A 23,658-nucleotide genomic window follows, 5' to 3' on the forward strand; every position below is an offset into this window, starting at 1 on the left:
ATCATACAGTTTACAGTTTATACAAGTAGTAGAGGCCTACAACATACTGTAGGCCTACACGACTGTTGCACAAAACTAGTGAAAATAGCAGATCTACATCTACAAGCACACAACACCTCGTGACATGAGCCGTTAATTGTGTAGGCCTACGTGTAGATTTGGCTATTTTAAATCACTTTCAAAATGATAAATACAAAACGAACAGTTTTGGACAGGTTTCCACCCAACAACAATGTTATGTTTTCTTTTTCGTGATGTAGTGGGCCTAGGCCTAGTATGCCCCAGTTCGTCATCATATAGTCTACTCTACAGTGTCGCACAAAAGCAGCTTGCAAATCATGCAATGAGCATTTTCTTTCTTTTTTCCCCTTTTTTTAAGGCCTAAAATAATATAGCAATGTAGACCTAGGCCTACTAGTGCACCTGTGTTTTATACATATAGACCTATAGGCAACTGAACCAAAAGGCTAAACAATAACTAAATTGCGTATCTTTTCAACATTCCTGAAGAGTAACTAAGTCATTTTTGAACATACGAGGCTTCCGCCCGACACACGCGCGTGTGTCAAATTATTCATGAGGGCCGGCGCGTGCGGCAGCCAATCGGAGACGCCGTATGCAAATCCGGTCGCGGTAAAAAGCAGGCTGCACCTCGCAGCGCGCAGCGTCTGGAAGAGAGAGAACTCAGAGAAGTGTGTATGACTGGTGGAGTGACAGACACACGCTCACACACACTGACTGACTGACTGGACAGAGGACCATGTCCCACCTTCACCACCTCTCATCCATGACTTCTGGCTGGCTGTAAGGAGAAATAGCTGGGGAGTTCTTCTTGCATGCATGCGCGAGGAATTATTATAAGCACACATCCAGAACAGATTAGGCTGTAACCGGTGGATTGGAAGAAAAAACAAAAAGGGGAAAGATCTCAAATTTGAATACAATCATTTTTGGGAGATCGATTTTGTAATAAGAAGTTCTGACAAGTTCCAAAAAAGGAGCGACTGTCACTGCATCAGAACTTTGCTATAGGCTACTGCGTGGATTATAATAGGTCCATTTATAGGCGACCAAGAAAAGAAGAAGAATAAAAAAGAAGACAAGAAATAAGACCATAATCATTTGGAGATCGATTTCTTGAAGTTCTACAGGGCGGAGGAGTTCCAATACACAGAGCTAACAGTCCAGCTGCACCACCACTGGATTCCTGTATGATCCATAAGAAAAAATAACACAAGATCATAATAATTTGGAGATCTTTTTTTCTTTTTTTCCCCTTTTTTTTCCCGTGCGTGTGCGGGTCGCCAAAACTCGCCATGTCCTCCGGTGATGCCGGCTCGTCATGTGATGAGCAGCCTGCAGAGGGTCGGAGGTTCCGCGTGCTGTCGTGGGATCAGGTCCGGAGGCTGGACTCGATCCTCGGGGAGAGCGTGCCGATCCACGGCCGGGGGAACTTCCCCACGCTGTCCATGCAGCCCAGGCAGATCGTGCAGGTGAGATCACGCGGTATTATATAGGCCAGGGGGGTCTTCAATAGGGCGTCCGGGACCCCTAAAGGGGTCTTCAGAGGGGGTCCTCCAAATCTTTGTGTGATAGGGAAAAAAAAGTTCTCCTTTTTTTATATCTACCACTTGAACCCTAGCATCCATATTCGGAGAACTTTAGACAAAAATAGCAGATCTACAATCTCACTCCAGAGTTGTGAGCTTGTAGATCGGCTATTTTTGGCTTTGTGTAGAGGGGGAAAAGAGCAAACTCAGTACAGAGTGAAAGGTCAAGTTTATACTGACGGTTCAAGAATCCAAAATACACTGATGATTGTGCTGTCAAAAGATGAACATATGGAATCTATTGACAGGGGGGTCCCTGCTTCACCTCTCTCTCAGCAAAGGGGTCCTTGGCCTGAAAACGTTGGTTGAAGATCCCTGTATTAGGCTATCTGTCAGTGGTGGAAAAAGTAATCGCTTATTTTTTCTCAAGTAAAAAAATAAGTAGGCTATCAATAGACTTCAATAAAAATGGCCTACTCTGTTACAAGTAAAAGTCTGGAATTCAACATGTACTTGAGTAAAAGTATGAAAGTGTTTGCATCAAATTGTACTTAAAGTACCAAAAGTAAAAGTACAAAATGTTTGAAAATAGCAGATCTACAAGCTCACAACGTGTCATGATGCAAGCGTTGTGAGCTTGTAGATCTTCTATTTTCAAACAGCTTAGGTATAAAAAGGCTAAAGTGGTTAATGTATGTTTTATAATGTACTTACAGTAAGTTACTTTACACCGCTGATTATCTGGTCGATAATCGATCAATCTTAATTTGAATCCATACTGTACAGATGGTGTCGATTCATCGCCAAAAAAAAAAAAAAAAATCTAGTCTAGAACACACCACTGAGTGGTGGAAAGTAATTAAGTACATGTACTCGAGTACTGTAGCTTCTTAAAGGGGCGCTCCACCACTTTTCAACCTATGTTCATATAATTGGTCCTCACTCAAAAATTGCTTTTTTCTTTTTTTTCCCCCCAGAGGAGTGCTGTGGGCAGGTCAGAAACCTGGTGGAAGCCATTGTAAAGTGGAAGCCATTGTTCTCGCGATAATAAAAATCTAAATATTTTTTTTTTCAAAAATATTGATACATTTCTTTTTTTGAAAATGATGATGTCACAAGACAATGGATTCTGAACTTCCACACAGCTCTCCTAGGAGACTTGGACTGAGTAGAAAAAAATTGTGATATTTTATCATGAACCTATTATATGAAGACAGGTTGAAAAGTGGTGAACTACTCCTTTAAGTGTTTTTCTTTTTCTTATTTTTTCTTATTTTCTTTTTACTCTAATGACTATTATTTCCAAATTTTACGATAATTTCTACTCCACTACATCTCAGAGGCAAATATTTGCTCCACTACAATTATTTAAAAACTTTTGTTACTAGTTCCTTTTTTTTTTACAAAACAAACATTAACCACTTCAGCCTTATTTCAACTTGAGCTATCGGAGCTTATTTTCAAAAGATTTATATACATTTTATATACATGTGGAAACCTGTGAAATGGGACATTCTGCACAATGAGTACTTTTACTTTTGGTAGCCTACTTTAAGTATGTTGATGCCAATGCTTTTGTACTTGTCTTTAACACAAGTGCATTTTGAAGACCAGCCTTTTTACTCCTATAGGCCTATGTCTACATTGCAGTATTGATCATTTTACTTGAAAAATTCAAGTACATTTTGGCGGTCCTTGACATAATGAAAGGGTTTGAGAAGCGCCGGTTTAATAAACATGTGCTGTTGGATTATGGTATAACATTGGTGTTTTTTTGGGGGAAAAAGCATCATCTCATAGTGATTTTATTGTTGAAATGATCTTTGATCACACAGCAGTGATCTAAAAAAAAAAAAAGAAAAAAAAAGAAAAACACTGTTTCCCTTCCCAAACTGTGGGTCGGGACCCATTTTGTGGGTTGCAGATGCATTTTCATGGGCCGCTCGTGCACTACTACTACTACTACTACTACTACTCCTCTGTATATCATTTTATTTCCCACCTTTTGTTTTTAATTATTATTAGGATTTTTCAAAATGTTTCGTTACTTGCATACATACATCCATACATACTGTAAAAATAGCCGATCTACAATCGCAATGGGACACGCAATTGTAAATTGTCTATTTTCACTAGTTTGTGATTCCGGGGGAGGCATCGAATTTGTCTTTCGGGTCTCGAGCTAAAACAGCTTGGGAACCACTGATGTTAACACACTGACGACACTTTCCCACTCTGTTACTTATAATGCTTTCTGCTACAGTATAGGCTACCAACCATCTGACCCACTGCTGTCAACATGTATGACTGAACCAATACGTTTAGAATGGAGGCTACACTGATGACCACCAGTACCATGTTTACATGAGGCCTACACTTTAAGACAGTCAGGCAGGTAGGCAGGCAGGCAGATTGAAAATAGCACAAATAATGCAGCTTGTAGATCTGCTATTTCTATTTCCACTATTTTTTTAAACTTTTGAAAATATATGAACATTTTTCAATATGGAAACGATTAGGACGATTATGACAAAATAATTGAGATTGTCAAATACCTGTCATTTCCACCCACAGTCCATCCGGTCTATGGGACTGCAACCACAACAACAACAGATGCCATTGCCTGTGACGCTAATAATAACGCTATTCAGCATAGATTTGGGAAAAATGAAAAATCGCCTTTGTTACTCTCTTCATAGTTTTGCGTGGCCAGACTGTTGCCTAACGCGATTTGCAAATGCTCCCGGCATACAGTCTGGGGCACGGAAATAGAAACGATGAGTGCGAGATAAAGCGGATGTGACGCAACCGCTCCCTTGGTGCAGTAGCAATAACAAGTCCTACTGGAAGCGTACATTCAATATTTTTCTCCTTCCAATATTTTTTGGGACATTATTTCGTCTTCCTCTAGTGTTGTTTGTTTTACTTCCATGATGTTTTCAAATATTGTCTTAAACTATACGCCCATAACAAGAATATGCCGCCCGAATGTCTGTGCGAGTGTGCTTCTGTTATGTTTCCGTGTAGCAGTGGCTACTTCCGATACTCGCCGTTCGGGAGCTGCCGTTCCAGACTCTATATAGCATTCAGAGATTGTGGAATAGTTGTCTGGCTACGCGAGACTACTCTCTTCATAATGCCAATGGTCAAGTTCAGATCAAATTGTCAACCCACAGTGAAGAAAAACGCAAATCTGTCAGAATGATAGGCTGAGGTTTCTTATTTTCTCCCCAGACCGACGGCATGGGGAGACTATGTTTTGCCTCCTGTCTGTCCGTCCGTCCGTCCGTCCGTCCGTCCGTGCATATGTCTTCTATCCTGCGTGTGTGTTCAGTGTTTTATCCTGATTGGCTAACATTGGATTTCAACGTTTGCAGGATGGGGAAATCTCGCTCTTTCGAACGACCATCATTTCGACAACGGAGCGTCGGTTTGGGTGTCGAAAAGATTACACACAGAAACAGCGAAATGCCCCCTTGCAGGATTGGTCCATTTTGAACAAAATGCCTCAAATCATGAACGCAGCCTGTGATTTGCTTGAAATTCTGCACGCACATTCCCACTATAGGTCAGGGAACAAATGCCACCCTTTTAACATTGGCCTGTTATAGCGCCACCAGACGGTCAACCTGCAGCATGCAGCGTCGGATTTCCATTAAAGGCCCAAGAATACATGTCACCCTTTTTCACATTGGCCTATTATAGCACCACCAGGAGGCTACAATAACCTGGTGGAGACCTGTGCTCGGAAGAGCACTGGTTCTAGTTTTATAATAGGATGCATACATAGTAGGATAGTAGGATTAGCCTACAACATTATAACAATTTTAAAATGCAAAAAAAATAAAATAAAGAACATTAACCCATTTAGAACGGGTACACATTATTGCGTATCATTATTTTATGCTTTAACTATTGAAAAAATAGCAGATATACAAGCTCACAGCGTGGCACCGAGTGCCGCGCTGCGAGCTTGTAGATCTGCTATTTTTCACTGGTTAAAGCATTCAATAATTTGTGGCCTAAAAGTGAACCGTTTCGGACATGCAAGGTTTTCACCCGTCGCCGACCACTTCCTCTCCTCGCGTCGTCCCGCTGGAAAACAGAGGGCCCCAAACACTTTCTTTCCATTAAGCAGAGAGAGAGAGAGAGAGAGAGAGAGAGAGAGAGAGAGAGAGAGAGAGAGAGAGAGAGAGAGTCCTTTCCTTCTGGAGGGCCCCCTGCCTCCCCCCTGAATGGGGGTGTTTGTTTTAAAGGTTAACATTTAAATAACATCTGCTTGTGGTATGGGCTGAGAGCAGGGCTCTGACCAGGGGAGAGGAGAGGAGAGGAGAGGAGAGGAGAGGAGAGGAGAGGAGAGGAGAGGAGAGGAGAGGAGAGGGCTTGTGGTATGGCTCAAACCGTGTCCTACAGGGAACAGGAGAGGAGAGGGTCTCACTGCATCCTCTGTTCCGTCTGTAATCCCCCCCCCCCCAACCCGCCAATGTTTGTGTGTCTGTCTGAGAAATATGGATATTTGGATGGATGGATGGATGGATGGATGGATGGATAGATGGATAGATGGATAGATGGATAGATAGATGGATAGATAGATATGTAAATACGTGTACATACGTGTATGTATGTGCCATTTCAAAATTCACACGTGCTGCGCCATTGGCAAGACAGTAGATTTCCAGTGGATTGGCAGAACATTGAGCTTGCAGATCAGCTATGCAGTGGAGTAGAAGCAAAAGCATTGGAAACACTCAAGTAAAGTACAAATAACTCAACAGTGTACTACAGTACTTTATTTTTTAAGATTAGTTTTTGGGCTTTTATGCCTTTATTGATAGGACAGTAGACTGACAGGAAATGGGGGGAGAGATGGGGAGTGACACACGGCAATGGTCGTCCGGATCGGGAATGGAACGGGCGACGACGCCAGGCATCCATGCCTATGCGGCAATGCCTAAGTGTTATGCGCCTGGACCAGTAGGCCAAGGGGCTTACCTACTTAAGTAAATGAACATTGTTACTTTACACCACTGTCGGTTATGATATACAGTAGACGTTATACTAAGCTAATAGAAACTGCAGGCTTTCTCTTCCTGGAAAGTTAGCATTATACAATATTACACAATGTTGGACATAGTGGTGCTTTAAGTTATCACTGGGGGGGTTTCATAGAGGGCCCGGCGTGTTTGTGTTGGACGCAGAAAAGACTTCTTGTTGATCTTGTTCCAACTCACGCTACAGAGCCATGAAACCTGCACACACACAGAGAGCAAAGCTGTTGTGTCTACAATACTGCGTGTGCGTGCATGTGGTGTACGTGTGTGCGTGTGTGTATTGGCTTTGGAATGCGACAAAACCCCCAAAATCACAAATTCAAGTCTACATGCGGTGAGTAATCAATAGAAGAAAAGAAAAAAGTCATTTAAGAAAGATGTTTAGACTTTAGGCTTTACCTTTAGGAAAGGATTGGGGTTCAGGGGTCAGGATTAGACCTGAGGTTAGGATTAGGGTTCAGGATTAGAGTTACAAGTACTGTAGTGTATATGCCTGAATTATTCTTAGTTGCAAGCCAGGGTCACACTTGGGTGTGAGCTTGAAGATCGCCTTTCTTCAGGGCTATTTTCCAGCTATTGTTGGGAATGTCAATGTTGTCCTATTATTATGTTATTATGCTCTCACAAGAATAGTAATACAAACGTAAGTGTATGTGTTGTGTCTACACTTCTAGTGTGTGTTTTCTGCGTTTCTGGTTTCACCATTGTGTGAGTTTACTGGAAGCCGGGCTTAGCTCTGCCAGACCAGTGGTCATACCTGAAAAAAACTGGGCGTCTTGCTCACTTCCTTCTCAGGGTTATCAATGATTCCAAGGCAGGCTCTGTTTCATTTACACAGTGTAATCTGACCAATAAAGGAAGGAGATTTTGTTTACAAACTCAAATCCTAACCGGGGCCGACAATCACGATTTAGTGATGGTGTGAAAAAGAGCGTCTCTCACCCTTTTCGGCATTATTTGCACCTTATTCAGAGATACAGCCCTTTTTATGTTTCAGCATAGGAGTCAATGGAGCTCCGTTATGCTTTCTTGCGCGTTGCGTCATGACGTATGCACCAGCGTCTTTCACAAGCACCCGCAGCAAGCGGCTGTTTACCTTGGTAACCATGGCAACGCTAACCTGGCTACAGCCCTGGTAAGGCGGCGGAAGTATTAACATGGCGCAACCGTTGTTGTTAAAGCGCAGATCTTTGAACGCACGTTTGGAATCTCACTGCCACTGATTTTCAAGATTGAACTATGTCATACCTTAGAGCTGGTGTGTGGAAATAAGAAAAGATCCCCCCCCCCCACCCTTCTGTGTTGCCTAGGATTGATTGTGGGGTCATGTGATCATTGACATCATGAAGATGTACTCTTTGGCTTGCAGAGTACACCTTCATGATGTATTCAAGGTATATTAAAGACATTGTTCAATCTTGAAAACGAGTGGTACTCCCCTTTACCAGGGTCATTACTGCATGTACGATAGACGTATGTAAAAGAAAAAAATATATCGAGAGAAAGCGTATTAACAATATAACCAAACTCTCTTGTTTGAAGCCATGTTTGGGTAGGAAGAAAGGACATCTGGGTTACTATTTTTGGGAGAATAGAATGCGAACTAAAGGTAAAATAACCTTTTAGGCTGAAATCAGCACTGTGACTCTGACACAGAGCCGTAATTAGTATCTTTGTTAAGATCTGGGAAGGAAGTAAGGAATGGGTACAATTTTCTAGTCTTAGTCTAGTCTTAGCTGACTACATATCAAAATATCCTTAGCCTTAGGCTTTTCTTAGTCGACAAAATTAACGCTAAAGCTGAAGCCTGGCCTGCGCTTGGTGCCAGGACTGTAAATGGAGCCCTGAGGCATGCCATTGTTGGGCCTGCAGTAATGCGATGACACCTGTACACCTCTAGCCCAGGCTCAGGAGATAAACGCTCTGGGTTCATCCAGTTTAGTCTGGCTCATTAACGCCATGTTGATTCCTCCCAATTCCTTCACATTATCTTTTAAAGCTGCACTACTGTATGTTCCTTTCCTGTTCTGCCCCGGATTTGAACCCACGGGTGTCCTGCTGCACAAAGTGCTGATTTTATTTACCCACTGAGCTAACAGAGTCTGCATGCCTGCCTGCTCTGGGGGAGGACTAGTCACTAGTAACATGTCAAAACCAGAAACAGGATCGTGTTGAAGTTTGTTTACAACCGAGACACAAGATCTAAATGCCAAATACAACCACCCTGATTGTATATGTTGCGGTATATTGCATTAACATACTCCACCATGCAATTTGGACAGAATTAGAAACATTCAGAGGATTAAGAGCGTCTGCTAAATGCCAAAATTGTAGCAAGTTCCTCTGTTAGTTCCCACAAAGACTGAGCTCAGATCGGTAAATGGTGCATTTATATAGGGCCTTTATCCAAGACGCTTTACAGAGATTGTGCATTACACACACACATTCATACACCGATGGCAGAGGAAACCATGCAAGGCACCAACCAGCTCACCGGGAGCAACTAAGGGGTTCCGAGTCTTGCTCAAGGACTCTTCGACACTAACTCTGGGGGAGCCCGAGATCGAACTGGGAATCCTTCGGGAACCCTCCGTGCTCTAAGACGGCAACTCTACCCCTGAGCCACTGCCGCCCCTATCGGTAAATGTCCATAATCCCCTCTTATGTCTCGTGTAGGGACACACTGGTATGGACTGTTCGCTTTTCATACCCGTCTCACATTGACACATTCGCTGCTCAGAAGCAAGAGACAATAGGAGTGATAACAGTGAAACCATCACAGCGATAACAATTATACAAGTGGTAGCAAGCGACAGCAGTAGTGAGAGCTATGACAGCAATAACATAACAGTAATAGCAGGTACGTTACCGAGCCATTGTCAACACCAGACTGTCTGCTCAGTTTGACACTTTTTTCTGTTGCGTTTTCATTATTTTTTTACAAGGCCCTCGCACCATGTCACAGGAAGTGTCCCCCCCCACACACACACACACGCCAACAGGAAGTGTTTCCCCCTACGCTCTGCTCCAACAGCAGCTGGTGCGTCATGAGGGGACGCTAGTAATTGGGGGGGGGGGGGGGGGGGGGGGGGAGCAATGCAATGCTTCCGAACGGACACGTCCCCTCCCCCAAGCGTGAGCACATTATGGCGTGTTGTTAAAACGTTAAACACAACCAAATGTTGGTCCCTTCCAGGCAGAGAAAAAAAATGAAACACGTGGAACTGCCACAGGGGAAACCCCCCCACATAAAACGTACCTTCAAAGAGGAGTTTCCGTCACAATAAAAGTGTGTGAAGTCAAAGTTTCAAAGGGTTTATTTTTTATTTTATTTTATTTTTTTTTTTCAGCACATGCTCATACACGTGCTGTGTAGGCAGGGTAGAAGGCAGATTAGAGTAGCAATGTTCCAACATATATTAACACCGAGGTACCAATGTTTCTGGTTGACATTGGCACATTTCACTCAGGTTTTTTCATCTCACTCATGTCACTTTGTCTGCTGACCTCACTCAGCAACGAAATAAAAATAAAATAAACAAAAATAAAACAATTCACAGGAGGCAAGCAGTGATCACCCCATGATGTGCACTGCAATATAGTTTCAAATGCACTACATTGCAGGCGTTTTTCTTTTTTTTTTTAGTAAAAAACTAAAAAATTAGAAGAAGCCACGTGTGACATGCATGATCTGGGCAGATTGCCCCAGGAAATGTGCCAATCTCAACCCAAAACAACGGTCAAATACAAGCAGTAACAAATTACATTTACTGTGTACTCTAGCCAAGTAAAAGGTGGAGTTTATTTTCTTTATTTTTTTTCTTTTGATATCATATCTCTGTGACCCCAATCTACAGTTAAATGTAACTCAGGGTGCACAAATGAAACCATATTTTGTAGAGGCCCTACCAGTGGTCCGCGGAGAACCATTGTGTTAGGGTCAGGGCCAGGGGTCTTCCCACATTTTTACAACATAGCGGAGATATTATGAAGCAGGGACCCCCCCAACTACAGGTTTTATTAAATTGTTTTGCAGATTACACTTTATCATAGGTGGTTGTCACTTGTCAGCATGGTGTAAATTCATGTTTTAGTCGGTCCGCTTGTTTACACAATTTAACCTCTGAAACACTTGTGATACTCAAATCTGACCATTGGCTCCTATCAGGCCTCTACACTAAATCTCATTAGCGAAAATATCAGATCTACAAGCTCACAAGGTGTCGTCGTCCCCCCCCCCTCCCCGTCCCCCAGAAGAGGGATGCTATAGGGTTCAAGTTCATGAAGAAAAACTAATATTAAATCTAAATAATAATAATAAATTTGGCAGCCCCTTGTAGTACCTAAGATGACCCCTAGGGGTCTGACCCCCTGTAGAAGACCCCTGTTCTTGGGTTATTTCCTCCTCGGACACCATCTGTTGTCGCTTTGCAGTGCAGTGGGTGTGTGGGGGTAAAGTTACCACCTTTTTTTAATTCAAAGTGCTGGGAACCCCCCCATTTTTTGTAGGGAAATGGGAATCCCTGTCCCTGCCATAACAGGATCCCTTTCAAAAGATGATGTTTATACATCCTGACCTTTTAAGGTTTTAACATTTGAACCTTTTTATCGGTTCTTTTCTTTTTAAACAGGAGTGTCCCTTTTCATTGTGTCCTTTAAGCTGGTCTGTACTCCGCAGTCTGTTTCCACTATAGGCTTTTTATGTGCGTGAACAAAAGGCGAGGGGCCTTTCTTTTCCGACAACAAAGCTAAAGGGTTTAAGATGAAGAGCAAAACGTTGTGTAACGCTGGACGTTAATCGTGCCGCGCCGCCTCCGGGGATCCCACCTTCCCATTGCTGTTCCTCCTTTACGCAAACGAGCTGTTTTCAACCTATGTCCAACAGTCTTCAACAGGGGGTCCTGGACCCCTAGGGGTCCTCAGAGTTACTATAGGGGGTCCTCCAAATCTTTGTGTTATAGAAACTTTTTTCTCCTTTTTTATATTAACCACTTGAACCCTAGTGTTGTTATTCTGAGAACTTTAGCCAAAAATAGCACATTTACAAGCTCACAACGCTTCGCGCTGTGAGGCGGCGTGAGCTTGTATATCGGCTATTTTTAGCAAAGAGGTTTGGTGTAGACTGGGGTAAAAGAGCAGACTAAGCACAGAGTGAACGGTCAACTTTATTAAGTATTGACGGTTCAAGTGGTTAAATATCTGAAAACACAAATTGACGTGAATCCAAAATACACTGATGATTGTGCTGTTAAACAATGACAATAGCAAACAGAAACTGACCAAATTGCACAACTACACAACTAGTGGGACACATGGGAGGGTCAAGTGCAATTAAAAGCCAGAGAGAATATATATATATATATTTTTTTTTGTAGGGGATCTGAAAGCCTCGATGGACTGAGCAGTTGGGATGGGGAGAGGCAGGTCATTCCAGAGCCTGGGGGCGGCGGCAGCGAAAGCACGGTCACCCCTTGTCCTTTTTGTCAGTGTTATAAGTTATTGTTAACCCATTTAGGCCTAGAATTATTGAATGCTTTAACCAGTGAAAAATAGCAGATATACAAGCTCACAGCGCGGCACCGAGTGCCGCGCTGCGAGCTTGTAGATCTGCTATTTTTGAAAGTCGTGAAAATGTGAGCAAATCTTTGAATATATGTATTTTCAAAGCGAACTCAAATTTTGCTTCTGGGTGGTCCCTGGAACTAGATATTTTGAAATGGGGGTCCTTGGCCAAATACATATCATTTTGGGGGTCCTTCACATGAAAAGGTTTGAGCACCACTGACATAGTGGTCTCTCAAGAACAGACTAACTGAGCTCCAGTTAAGTGGAAAGGACCTTAATTTTCTTTGACGATGGCTGGCCAGATTGCTGACATAGAAACAGGTTTTTTCCAAAAATCTTTGAAGGATTCAAAAGACACTTATAGAATCGGGTCAAAATTCTAATTTTCACAACTTTTCAAAAATAGCAGATCTACAAGCTGTGAGCTTTTATATCTGCTATTTTTTTTTAATAATTAAAGCATACAATATTGCGTCATAATGTGTTCTTAATGATGATTGGTCGGCAGACCTCGGAGCTCTGACTGGGGTGTATGGTTGCAGGAGCTCCTTCCTGAACTTGAATGCAGCATCTTATGTTGAAAGAATTTCCTTCTCTGTGTAGAAATCCATGCCGTTATGCCACATCTCCAGTATTGACTTGATTATGCTTAGTTCAGTGTGGTATCAAGCATTTCTATTAGCGTGGAATTCCCATAGATCAGTGGTTCTCAACCTTTTCAGGCAACCTAACCCTGACCCTGACGAGCACTACTTGGAGTTGGAAGAGTTGAGGCATTACAATTTGTCCTATTGTGAAAATAGCAGATCTACATGCTCACAGCCCTGTGAGCATGTAGATCTGCTATTTTCACAATTTCTGCCTCTAATATTTGACACTTTGGCCAGAGATTAATTTTTCATTTTAGAGGTATTAGAAAGGGTCTTAAAAGTCCTTAAATTGTCACTTTAGAAATGGGCAGATACCCTCTATACACTTAAACTTTATGTTGGTTTGTTTACTGTTGAGTGAGAAAACAATGTTGCACATTAAGTTAATCATCTGGGGCCCCCCGAAAATAATGGGTTCCTTTGTACTCAATTCATCAAATGCACGGCCTTCATTGTTTACTTGAGATCCATAGTTTTTCGAGGCACAACACTGTCTCTCTGCATTATGTTTGTGATTATTTATGCAGAATGGCCAATTTCACAACTAGCTACTATAGCATTCACTATATAACATTCATAACTGTTGTGTAGTAAAAAAGTACAATATTTGCATCTTAAGTGTCATAAAGTATTGAAAATGGAAATAATCCATTCGAGTTTTGTCACGGTGAGACTCAGATATGGGACCCAAAATACAGAACAGGCTCTTCAGAGGCAGAGCAGGTTGAATGAACGAGGATTTACTCTCCAAACACACATAAAAGGACTGGAACATGACACCATAACAACCTCTATAATCTGGCAAGGGAACACTGGTAAGTGAGGGTTTAAATAGACACAGGACTAACACATGATTGGCTACAGCTAAACAAGACACAGGTGAACACAGTTGTAAATCACAGGACAGGTGAGACAAGACAGGTAGTGGCAACAAGGCAAAACAGGAAACACTGGGATAACACTACACAATAAAGGTACACACCAGACAGTCCATGACAAGTTTTTCTTTTCTTTTATTTCTTTTTAATTTTTTTCCCCCTTTCTCACTCCTTGTAATTGACATCATACATGCGTCTTATCCCGGGGCCCTCAACCCCTTTTATGTTATTATAATCATTACAGTTACATACAGGTATTTTCAGTTTCTATATAGTGGAGCAGTTTTTTTGTTGTGCTGTTGTTTTGTCTAGTTGTTGTGAGTGTTGAAAGTGTAACGGTGCACAATGGAAACAAGCGTCCGGGCTTTTCGTGTCTCATCCATAACTCGTACCACCTTTGAACGTTGTCAATAAAATATGAAATCAATCAAAGCTCCCAAGCCAATGGTATGAGGTCAGTAGACATTACAGCACTGCTCAAATATTAGCTGTCGGGCAGAAACCTCATATCGCCATATTTCAACTTTATTTAATATAATAAAGTGTATTTGTTTCATAAATTGATGACCTACTTCATACAAATGGTGGACATATTTTATATAAAAATATATATAAAGATTATATCATTTTTTTATCATTTTCTAAATGTTTTTAAAATAATAATCATAAAAATTAACGGTTTTGGACATCCGACAGCAACAAACGCCTTTATTTATTCAATCCCTTCAAAACAAACTAAACCCATCAGATTCCTGGTTTGAATTAAAACAACAACATTATTCTTTCGCTCTGAGTCACAGATATTGGCGTTGGCCGTCTGTGTATTGCCGAGTACATCCTTCATTATAATCTCCTCGGATTAGATGATCATTAAAAAGGAATTTGGTGACATTGTGAAATCATCCTCTACATGATCGCCTGGCTGGCTCTGCTCAGTCCTAAGCAGTCGGTGGACAGTCTGTAACTAAGTAAATTTACTAGAGTACCTTTGGAGTATTTGTTTTCTTTGCAAGCATGTGCCTTTTGACTCCACTGCATGTCTAGGAAGGGAGTCCTTTAATTGAATTAATGACTTATGACTTAAAAAAGAAAAGAAAGAAAGCTAGCTACGTGCTAACAATGCGTCGCTCTTTGTGTGCAGAACTGCTTCATTATTATTATTATTATTATTATTATTTAGCATATTTGTCTACCTACTTGACTATATTTGTCCTCCACTGTAACAATTGATTCTAGGAAAAAAAAAGAAAAAAAAAAAGGTTTGCAAGCTGCATCTCTCACAATCTAGTCCGTCGTTGTCTGATGAACAGACAAATCTGCCATTGCAAAAAAATGAAATATATATTTTTTTAAAAGGGGAATGTGATTGGATTTCATTCCTCTGAAGTAGTGAGGGAGCAATCAGGGCCCAGTATGATTCCAGGCTAATATCTCTACGATATAGAGTCTGATCATTCCAGGATATGTTTGGGGGGCTTGAGGAGGAACTGGCCTTTGGAAAGCAAACTTTAAGCGCATCCTGAAGTATCTACAACTTCTACTCTACTACATCTCAAGAGGCAATTAGCACGCTTCTTACTCCCCTACGCTTTGAGCACTTGAGTTAGGAAAACCATTTAGTTATCTTGTGATTGTTTTAACTGCCAACATCTCACAACAGTGCAGGGTCTGTGTTGTATTATTATTATTGTGGGTTCGGTGAAAGCGAGAACACTATGTTATCTTCATTATTTATACATTAAGTTCTCCTCTAAAATGACGTAATTTATCAGTCAAGTTCTCCTCAAAAATGACATAACCTATTACGTAACCTATTCTTCGACAGTACAAAGGCATTATAGTCAAGTTCTCCTCGACAGTACAAAGACAGTACAGTACAAAAGACAGTATAAAAGATGAGGTGCAACCAAAGGGTAGATCTTTATGCCCATACATGGTGTTACATGTGAGCCCACACTGTTTCGCAGGAACAGTATGTCTAGTTATTATTATTATTTTGCAGACTAGGCCTGCAACACAATTATTACATAATCACTTAGTTGCAATTATTTGAGATAATCACATGTATTCTGCATAATCAATCGCCTCCTTGTTGAAAAATAGTGGAAATAGCAGATCACAACGCATTGTGATGTAACGCATTGTGAGCTTGCAGATCTGCTTTTTCAACAATGTTTAAACAAATTCAGAGTATGAAAGTATTAGTATTTTTGGCCATTGCACGTTAGCTACTCACTTAGATCAGTGGTATCAGTCATTGTGAGCCTTTTCTTTTTCATATTTCAGTTACTTTTTGCGACCGTAGGTTAACTATGAGAACCGTCACATCTTGTCTGTACGTCCTTCCGTCCTGTAACGCCTCAATAGCTGTTGTCGCTTTTCGCCCTTAGGTGTCTTACTGGTATTAACTTATATGTATGATATTAGTGACCAACATTTAACAGAAGTGCAGTATGTGTGTGTGTGTTGCGTTTTGTTTGCCAGGGGAGTTTAGACAGGAGAAGATGTACTCAGTCTGGGCAGGAAAAGGAGTTGAAAAGTTCAGCGCTATATGCCTGCAGCTGCCGTGCCAGTCCCTGTCTGTCTGTCTGTCTGTCTGTCTTGTTTCTTCTACATGCCAGTCACTGTCTGCATGCCAGATATCGTCGCTGTCGGGCGAAAACCTTGTATATCCCAAAAAAGTGCTCCTTTTTTAAATGTTATTTCCAAAACGGTGAAAATAGGCGATGTACAGGCTCACAACGCGCCGCGAAGCGACGTGTTGAGCCTGTACATCGCCTACTTTTCACTGCCTTTGAGGGACACGCTTCTATGACGAAGTGGAACTTTCGTTTACGGATAAACGTTAGCGTTTGAAACATGGAGATTTGAGGTTTCTCCCAGACAGTAGCGGGACTTGGACTTTCTCCAGACGAAATAGTTCGGGGCCTAAAAAAAAAAGAAAAGAAAAAAAAAAGAGAAAGTTAGAGAGACAGGCTCTGACTCGTCATTTTCCATAACATATCTGTCTGTCAGTCTGTCAGTCTAGACCCGATGACATTTCACACAATATGGACAGAGATTAAACAAAATAAAAATAAAGATCAACAAAGTAACTTGATCAACAAAGTAACTCAAGCTATCAAATAATTGCAGTGGAGTAGTACGACATCTGCCTCTGAGTTGTAGTGGAGTAGCAGTATCAAGAAATGGAAGTACCTAAGCAAAGTACTTGATTACAAGTAGTTTGTTACTTTCGGGCATGCTTTGTTGGAGTTGTTTGACCCCCTTTATTACATTATCACTCTGGTAGAGAGATGATCATCAAACAAAGTGAAATCCTGCGACATCCACTGGGTTTTACCGTGAAGTTTTGCTTGAATGCATCAACGTTGTTGCAAATTGTCTGCTTGCAATAATAATACTCCAAGGTGAGAGGGAAATATGTGCCATATGCAAAGAATGTCAGAGTTATGAGAGCAATTATGACTTCATGGAGTGTTTAATTACAGTGTTCTAAATTGCTTTGCAGCCTACTTCATAGCCTACACATTAAAAATATGGTACACAAATGCACCCTTATTGGTCCATTTGGTTACATTTTGTACACTCTCTCTAACACTGAGGAGTTGAGGACTACATGCTATGACCATATGACAACTGCTGGCCAGATGTATTACTTTGCTCTGCAAAATGTTAAGAATATCATATTGGAGAGTATCAGGGGTGGACTGGGCATCTGGCATACCGGGCATATGCCTAGTGGGCCGACTATACAAGTGGGCCCAGGATCTGTTTGCCCAATCACAGGCTACTGTGGCCCAGGAGTCCCATCCAAACATTTAACATCATTCAAGCCCACAAAGCATCGACACACGTTGCGGGCCAAGATGCCTGGGCCAAGATGCCTGGGCCGAATTTATGTCTCAGTCCAGCCCTGGAGAGTATTTCTATTACTAAGTGTGGTGAGGGGCCGGTTCCCGCTTCATCTCTGTCTCAGCTAAGGGGTCGAAGACCTGACAATAAATTGATGAATGAAAAATAAACACTCTTTACTCATTTATTTACTTTCCTTTGTCACAACTGAACAAAGATGTATTAGCACGGCATTGTAACGTGTACTTCCAGGGCAGGCCTTGTATGAAGTTAAAAACAACAACAGCTGCAGTCCAGTATCTTCAGATGTTTGCCGTGATTGCAGATAAAAAAAAAAGTGGATGAAAGAAGAACGTTTTCTTTGTTACACTTCCAATCCACCTCTCTCTCTCTCTCTCTCTCTCTCTCTCTCTCTCTCTCTCTCTCGCTCTCTCTCTCTCTCTCTCTCTCTCTCTCTCTCTCTCTCTCTCTCTCTCTCTGCTTTTATCTCATGTTCAAGTCAAGGGGTGCAATGGGAGCATAGGGAACAGTAGGAGACATTGGCTGCTAATGTCTCAGGTAAGACGGGAGATTTCCCCTTTGATATGCTAATGCTTAGCATATCAAAGGGAAAACCTCACGTTTTACCTGTGCTGACTGTACTGTACTTGCATGTGCTGGGCCGCGTTTTCCACGTTAGCGAGTTCCTCTGATCATCGTGTTTGCAATTAAAGATCAGAGCCAGACTGATACGTATATATCCATCAGGCCGATATATCGGACATTATTACACGTCTTGGTTGAATGCTTGATTCTGATTGGTCAATCGCTGAAATCAGCTCCGCTCTATAACAGGCCGATGCCTAATCAGAGGCTCAGAACACCTGCTGCACTCAGGCTGCACTCCGTGAATTTAGTGCCGTATCCAACATGAAATACATGCAAACAAACACACAGTGTCATTCATAACCAAACGTTGCTCTCAAGAATGTGTTTTAAAAATATTGTGGACTGAGAAATAGATGATGCAGTATCATACAATGGATTCTATTTGATCAACACTTCCTTGTTTTCCAAGGCGGCGTGTTGCGCTGGGGGGACGCCCAGCGCAACACTTACTTTATCACAACACCTTCACTACTGTAAGCAAGGAATTACTTTGTTTTGTTTTTAGTTTTTGGTCAAATAATAATTTATTTATTAAGTAGCCGTGTAATAAGTGGGATAAAGTCTGGCTCAGCGCTGTCAGCGGTCATTATCCAGTGATAAAATCCCGACAGGCTGATATGGCACCGACACGATAGCTTTATCCCTTACTTATTTGACCTTTTTAGGTACGTCGGCATTGGCATTCATGCACTTAAACCGCAGCATCCATATTGTGGGGAAGGCTTTCGCAGAAAGATTGCTTAGCTTCATTGATCGGCTATTTTCAGCGAAAGCCTTCTCCACAATAACAGAAAAGAGAAAAGACACTAGTATAGAGCCCTGAACTCTGGCATCTCAGTTTGAGCATGTTATAAAGTTGAACAGTGTTGCGATGCACTGCGAGGGTTGTGAGATAATTTCTAATTTTCCGTGGCCAAATACATATCATTTTGGAGGTCCTTGACATGGGAAAAAGTTTGAGCACCACTGACATAGAAACATTTTCAGAAACCTGAAGAAAAAAGTATTAGGATAGCAGATCTACATCTATATTAAAAAATAGCAGATCTACAAGCTCGCAGTGTGAGCTTGTATATCTGCTATTTTCTTAATAGTTAAAGCATAAAATAATGGTTAAAGAGGTGGTGCCATAGTTTTGCACTTTTTCTGTTTTGTATGTGTCTATGGAGTTAAAGCTATACTGTGTAAGTTGCTCAACTAGTGGTCAGTAGCTGTATAGCAAACCACGTCGCGTCTGCTTTTTTCGGCCGTTTTTCGCCACGGACCGGGCCTCAGACCACCGCGTCTGCATGCACCTTGCCGAGATCTATCTTTAGAGGGGTCCCTGGTTCCCGTGCGTGCAGGCATTCCGGAGAAACGCACTCCTTCACCCGAGTATATGCTGTTGTTATGTTGAGGCAAGCTACTTCCTGAGAAGTCAGCAAGATGTGCTGTGATTGGCCGGCAGTGTATAATCGACGCTGTGATTGGCCGGTAGAGTATGATGACGTAATTTTGTCGCAAAATCCAGACCCCGGCCAGGATCATAGAAAACATATTTACAGAAGGCTTTAGGGGCTGAAATTAACGGAGTGGGTGTTCTAAAACTTTAGCGATTTAATAGTTAGGACAACTTTAAGATTTGTTTTATAACAAAAGTTACATGGTATAACTTTAACATTAACTCTAATAGACCCCCGGGTGTGGTTATGATATTCAAATATGTCTTCCATGTGTATTTTTGGTTACTTCCTAAAAGTCAAAAAGCCCAACTGAAAAAAACTGAGTTAATGACATCATACAATCAGCCCCTCCCCTTTTTACCACACACCTAACACTGTGGGTGTGGCTAACTTCAGCTTGGTCACCACCCACCTGACAACCAGGCATACTTCATGAACTGGTGGGTGTGGCTACCTAAAAACATAATTTTAACACTTTCTACACTTTCTTTTTCAGGTATAATCATAATACCTGATCACCGTGTTTAAGGGGGGAAAAGAATCATGGCACCTCATCTTTAAAGTAATAATGCGTTCCAGGTCACAGATCATTCATGGTTTTCTCTCTCTCTCTCTTTCTCCAGGTGGTCAGGGCTCGGCTGGAGGAGCGCGGCGTGGCGGTGCGCGACGTGAAGCTGAACGGCTCGGCGGCCAGCCACGTGCTGCACCAGGACAACGGCCTGGGCTACAAGGACCTGGACCTGATCTTCGGCCTGAGCCTGGCCGACGACCGCGCCTTCCGGCTGGTGCGCGACGTGGTGCTGGACAGCCTGGTGGGCTTCCTGCCCGAGGGCGTGTGCCGCGAGCGCATCACGCCGCTCGCCCTGCGCGAGGCCTACGTCCAGAAGCTGGTCAAGGTGTGTGCAAAATGATGATGTTTCGGTATTTTGGTGATGCCTTAAAGCAGGGGTCGTTTTCAGGCCAAGGAGGACCCCTTAGTTGAGAGAGAGGTGAAGCAGGGACCCCCACAACCTTTTCATGGTAGATTCCATATAGTTTCATTGTTTGGCAGCATGAATCTTCAAGTGGTTAAATATCAGAAAACACAAATTGACATGAATCCAAAATACACAAATGATCTTGCTGTCAAACGATGAAATGATACGGAATCTATGAAAAGGTTGTGGGGGTCCCTGCTTCATCACTCTCTCAACTAAGGGGTTCTTGGCTCGCATCAAAACAAACACAAACACGTCGAAGACCCCTGCCTTAAAGTATTCTTTATTTGTGTAAAACATCAAGAGATTCTGAGTCTGTCTTTATGGAGGGGTTCTAAGGAACTCGCACAGATAAGATCTCTTTGAAAGTTGTAAATGTAATGCATAATCTATGTAAAGCGCCTTTGATAAAGGCGCTATACAAATAAACCATTTACCATTTACAATATTCTTGAATCAAAAGTTGACGAGTGTCTCCTCTCCCTCTCTCTCTTCAAGGTGTGCACCGACACGGACCGCTGGTCGCTCATCTCGCTCTCCAACAACACCGGCAAGAACGTGGAGCTCAAGTTCGTGGACACGCTGCGGCGGCAGTTCGAGTTCAGCGTCGACTCTTTCCAGATCGCGCTCGACTCGCTGCTGCTCTTCGACCGCTGCTCGCCCGACGCCGCGCCCATGTCGGAGGCCTTCCACCCCACGGTGACGGGCGAGAGCGTCTACGGCGACTTCGAGGAGTCGCTGGGCCACCTGCGCACGCGAACCATCGCCACGCGCAGCCCCGAGGAGATCCGCGGCGGCGGCCTGCTCAAGTACTGCCACCTGCTGGCGCGCGGCTTCCGGCCGGTGCACGAGGCGCGCATGAAGCGGCTGCAGCGCTACATGTGCTCGCGCTTCTTCATCGACTTCCCCGACATCGGCGAGCAGCGCCGCAAGCTGGAGGCCTACCTGCAGAGCCACTTCGCCGGCATGGAGCACAAGCGCTACGAGTGCCTGGCCACGCTGCGCCGCGTGGTCGACGAGAGCACCGTGTGCCTCATGGGCCACGAGCGGCGGCAGACGCTGGCGCTCATCTCGGCGCTGGCGCTGCGCGCCGCCGCCGAGCAGAACGCCATCCCGGCGCTGGCGGGCGTCACCTGCTACTACCAGCCGGCCGCCTACGTCAGGGACCTCAACTTCAGCAACTACTACGTGGCGCGGGTCCAGTCGCCGCCGTGCAGTAACTCTTACCGGACCTGGTTGCCTTGTAGCTGAGGTTGTTTTTAGTTCCGGTGGGGATTTGTGTTTTTTTTTCTCTCGCTAGGATGTGTTTTCAAAGCTTTTTTTTTGTGTTTGTTTTGATGCGAGCCGAGCGGTTCGGTTAGGGGCGTTGGTTCTCGATGTGGGGGGACGTGGGGACCGCCAACGTTCCCAAATGGGACAATTAGGGGTCTGTAGAGTCAGGTACAAGTGGAACCACAAGTGTACAAATGGACCCACAATTTTGTGAGTTTGAAAAATGGAACCAAAACTGACCAATAAGGGTTCATTTTGGTTCCATTTGTACGCGCTCATCAACACTGAGGATGTTACAGAGCAGATTGAGGCTCCAGTAAAGTTGAGTGATTCTCAAACCTTTTTAACGTCAAGGACCCCGGGTGGTCGCCAGACCACACGTTGAGCACCAGTTGAGTAGAGCGCTCGCTCCCTGTAGCAATGTGGCGTTTTTAAAGTTGTGTTTCTTCCTGGAAGGGCCACCATGGACAAAAATGAATACATGTAGTCTGTATTTTTTCTTCTTTCTGTTTTCTTATTATAATATTTTTTTTTGCCAAATCTGACTTTCCACTAAGTTATATTGATTGATACTGCTGTAAAATTGTATTGGAGCCATTGTTGTTATCATTTGTTTTGTTTGTTTGTTTACTTAACGAAGGCCGAGTGTTTGCCACTGAAAATGACTGGCTGAAGTCGACGGTGCGGTCACAACCAGGGACGTGCTGGCCATTGGGAAAAGCGGGACAACTCCCGAAAGGGCGGTTCATTCCCGGGCCGGTCCAGGCCGGCCATTAGGGGAAAAAATCAAATAAAATGTCGCCCTTTGTTCCATTTTGGGGGCTGGGCGGCCAACAAAGTAACTCGTCACTGTCGGGCAGAAACCTTGTATCTCTAAGTTTCAAATTTGTAAATTTTTTCGCAAAGCAAAGCCCTGCTTCATTATACAAGGCCGTCGCACAAAAGTAGTGAAAACAGCAGATCTACAAGCAAACAACCGTTGTGTGCTTGTAGATCTGCTGTTTTCACTAGTTTAAATCATTTTGAAAATGATATATACAAAACAAACGGTTTTGGACATACAAGGTTTCCACCCGACAACGACGAAATATAACTCATGTAATTGGCCCACTGGCTTGTCACTTTGTCACAAATCTTTGAGTAGCAGCAGCGCTATAGAGAGAGATCTCTCTCTATAGCACGCAATGAGGGCCTCTCCAACTCTTTTTCCCGGGCTGAATCAGGGGCCCAGCATGTCCCTGGTCACAACTGAGCTGTTTAAAATCAAGGACATTTTAGAAAGAAAAAAAAAATAATAATGATACGGAGGTTTTTGACATTCTTTAGTGTTTGACTGGACTGGGGTTAGCTTTTCATGCTAGCGTAATCTTTCTACGAAAGCTTCAATCCAAAGGGGTCAGAGCAGAGCGCAGAAAGCACATTTTAATCAAACGATGCCTTGCTTCAGTGGTTCTCAAAGTTTTCTTTAAAAAAAAAAGAAAAAAAAAACTCTGAAAGTTACTGTACATATCTGTAAGGGGTCTGTAACCTGCTCAAGGAGCCTTTTGAGAACCACTGCCTTGCTCCAAGAGTTGGGGGGGGGGGGGGGGGGGTCCGTTTCTGGAACTAGGCTGACGATTTTGTTGGCGACTCCACTAATGACACTTGAAAACCAGGGGGGTGGTTAAGGTTGAAATTCAAAAATTTATTTTATTTTTTGGTCTTCCCTGTGTCTCTTCCAGCCCACGCAAAAAACCCATTCATTAACTCTAAGCCTTGCCTTTCATTTCA

General features: G+C 42.9%; 1 protein-coding gene across 1 annotated transcript; it reads left to right on the top strand.

Moving 5' to 3' along the window:
• Positions 1-1,316: 1,316 nt before the first annotated feature.
• Positions 1,317-21,867, top strand: LOC308292722 (terminal nucleotidyltransferase 5A-like; the record flags this gene model as incomplete). Its single annotated transcript, XM_080735134.1, has 3 exons — positions 1,317-1,493; positions 20,263-20,535; positions 21,115-21,867. 3 exons carry the CDS (start codon positions 1,317-1,319, stop codon positions 21,865-21,867), a joined length of 1,203 nt encoding a protein of 400 aa, XP_080591260.1.
• Between the last annotated feature and the right edge of the window lie 1,791 nt (positions 21,868-23,658).

The sequence above is a fragment of the Nannobrachium achirus genome (genome assembly GCF_963921795.1).
Source record: "Nannobrachium achirus genome assembly, chromosome: 10".
Taxonomy (NCBI): domain Eukaryota; kingdom Metazoa; phylum Chordata; class Actinopteri; order Myctophiformes; family Myctophidae; genus Nannobrachium; species Nannobrachium achirus.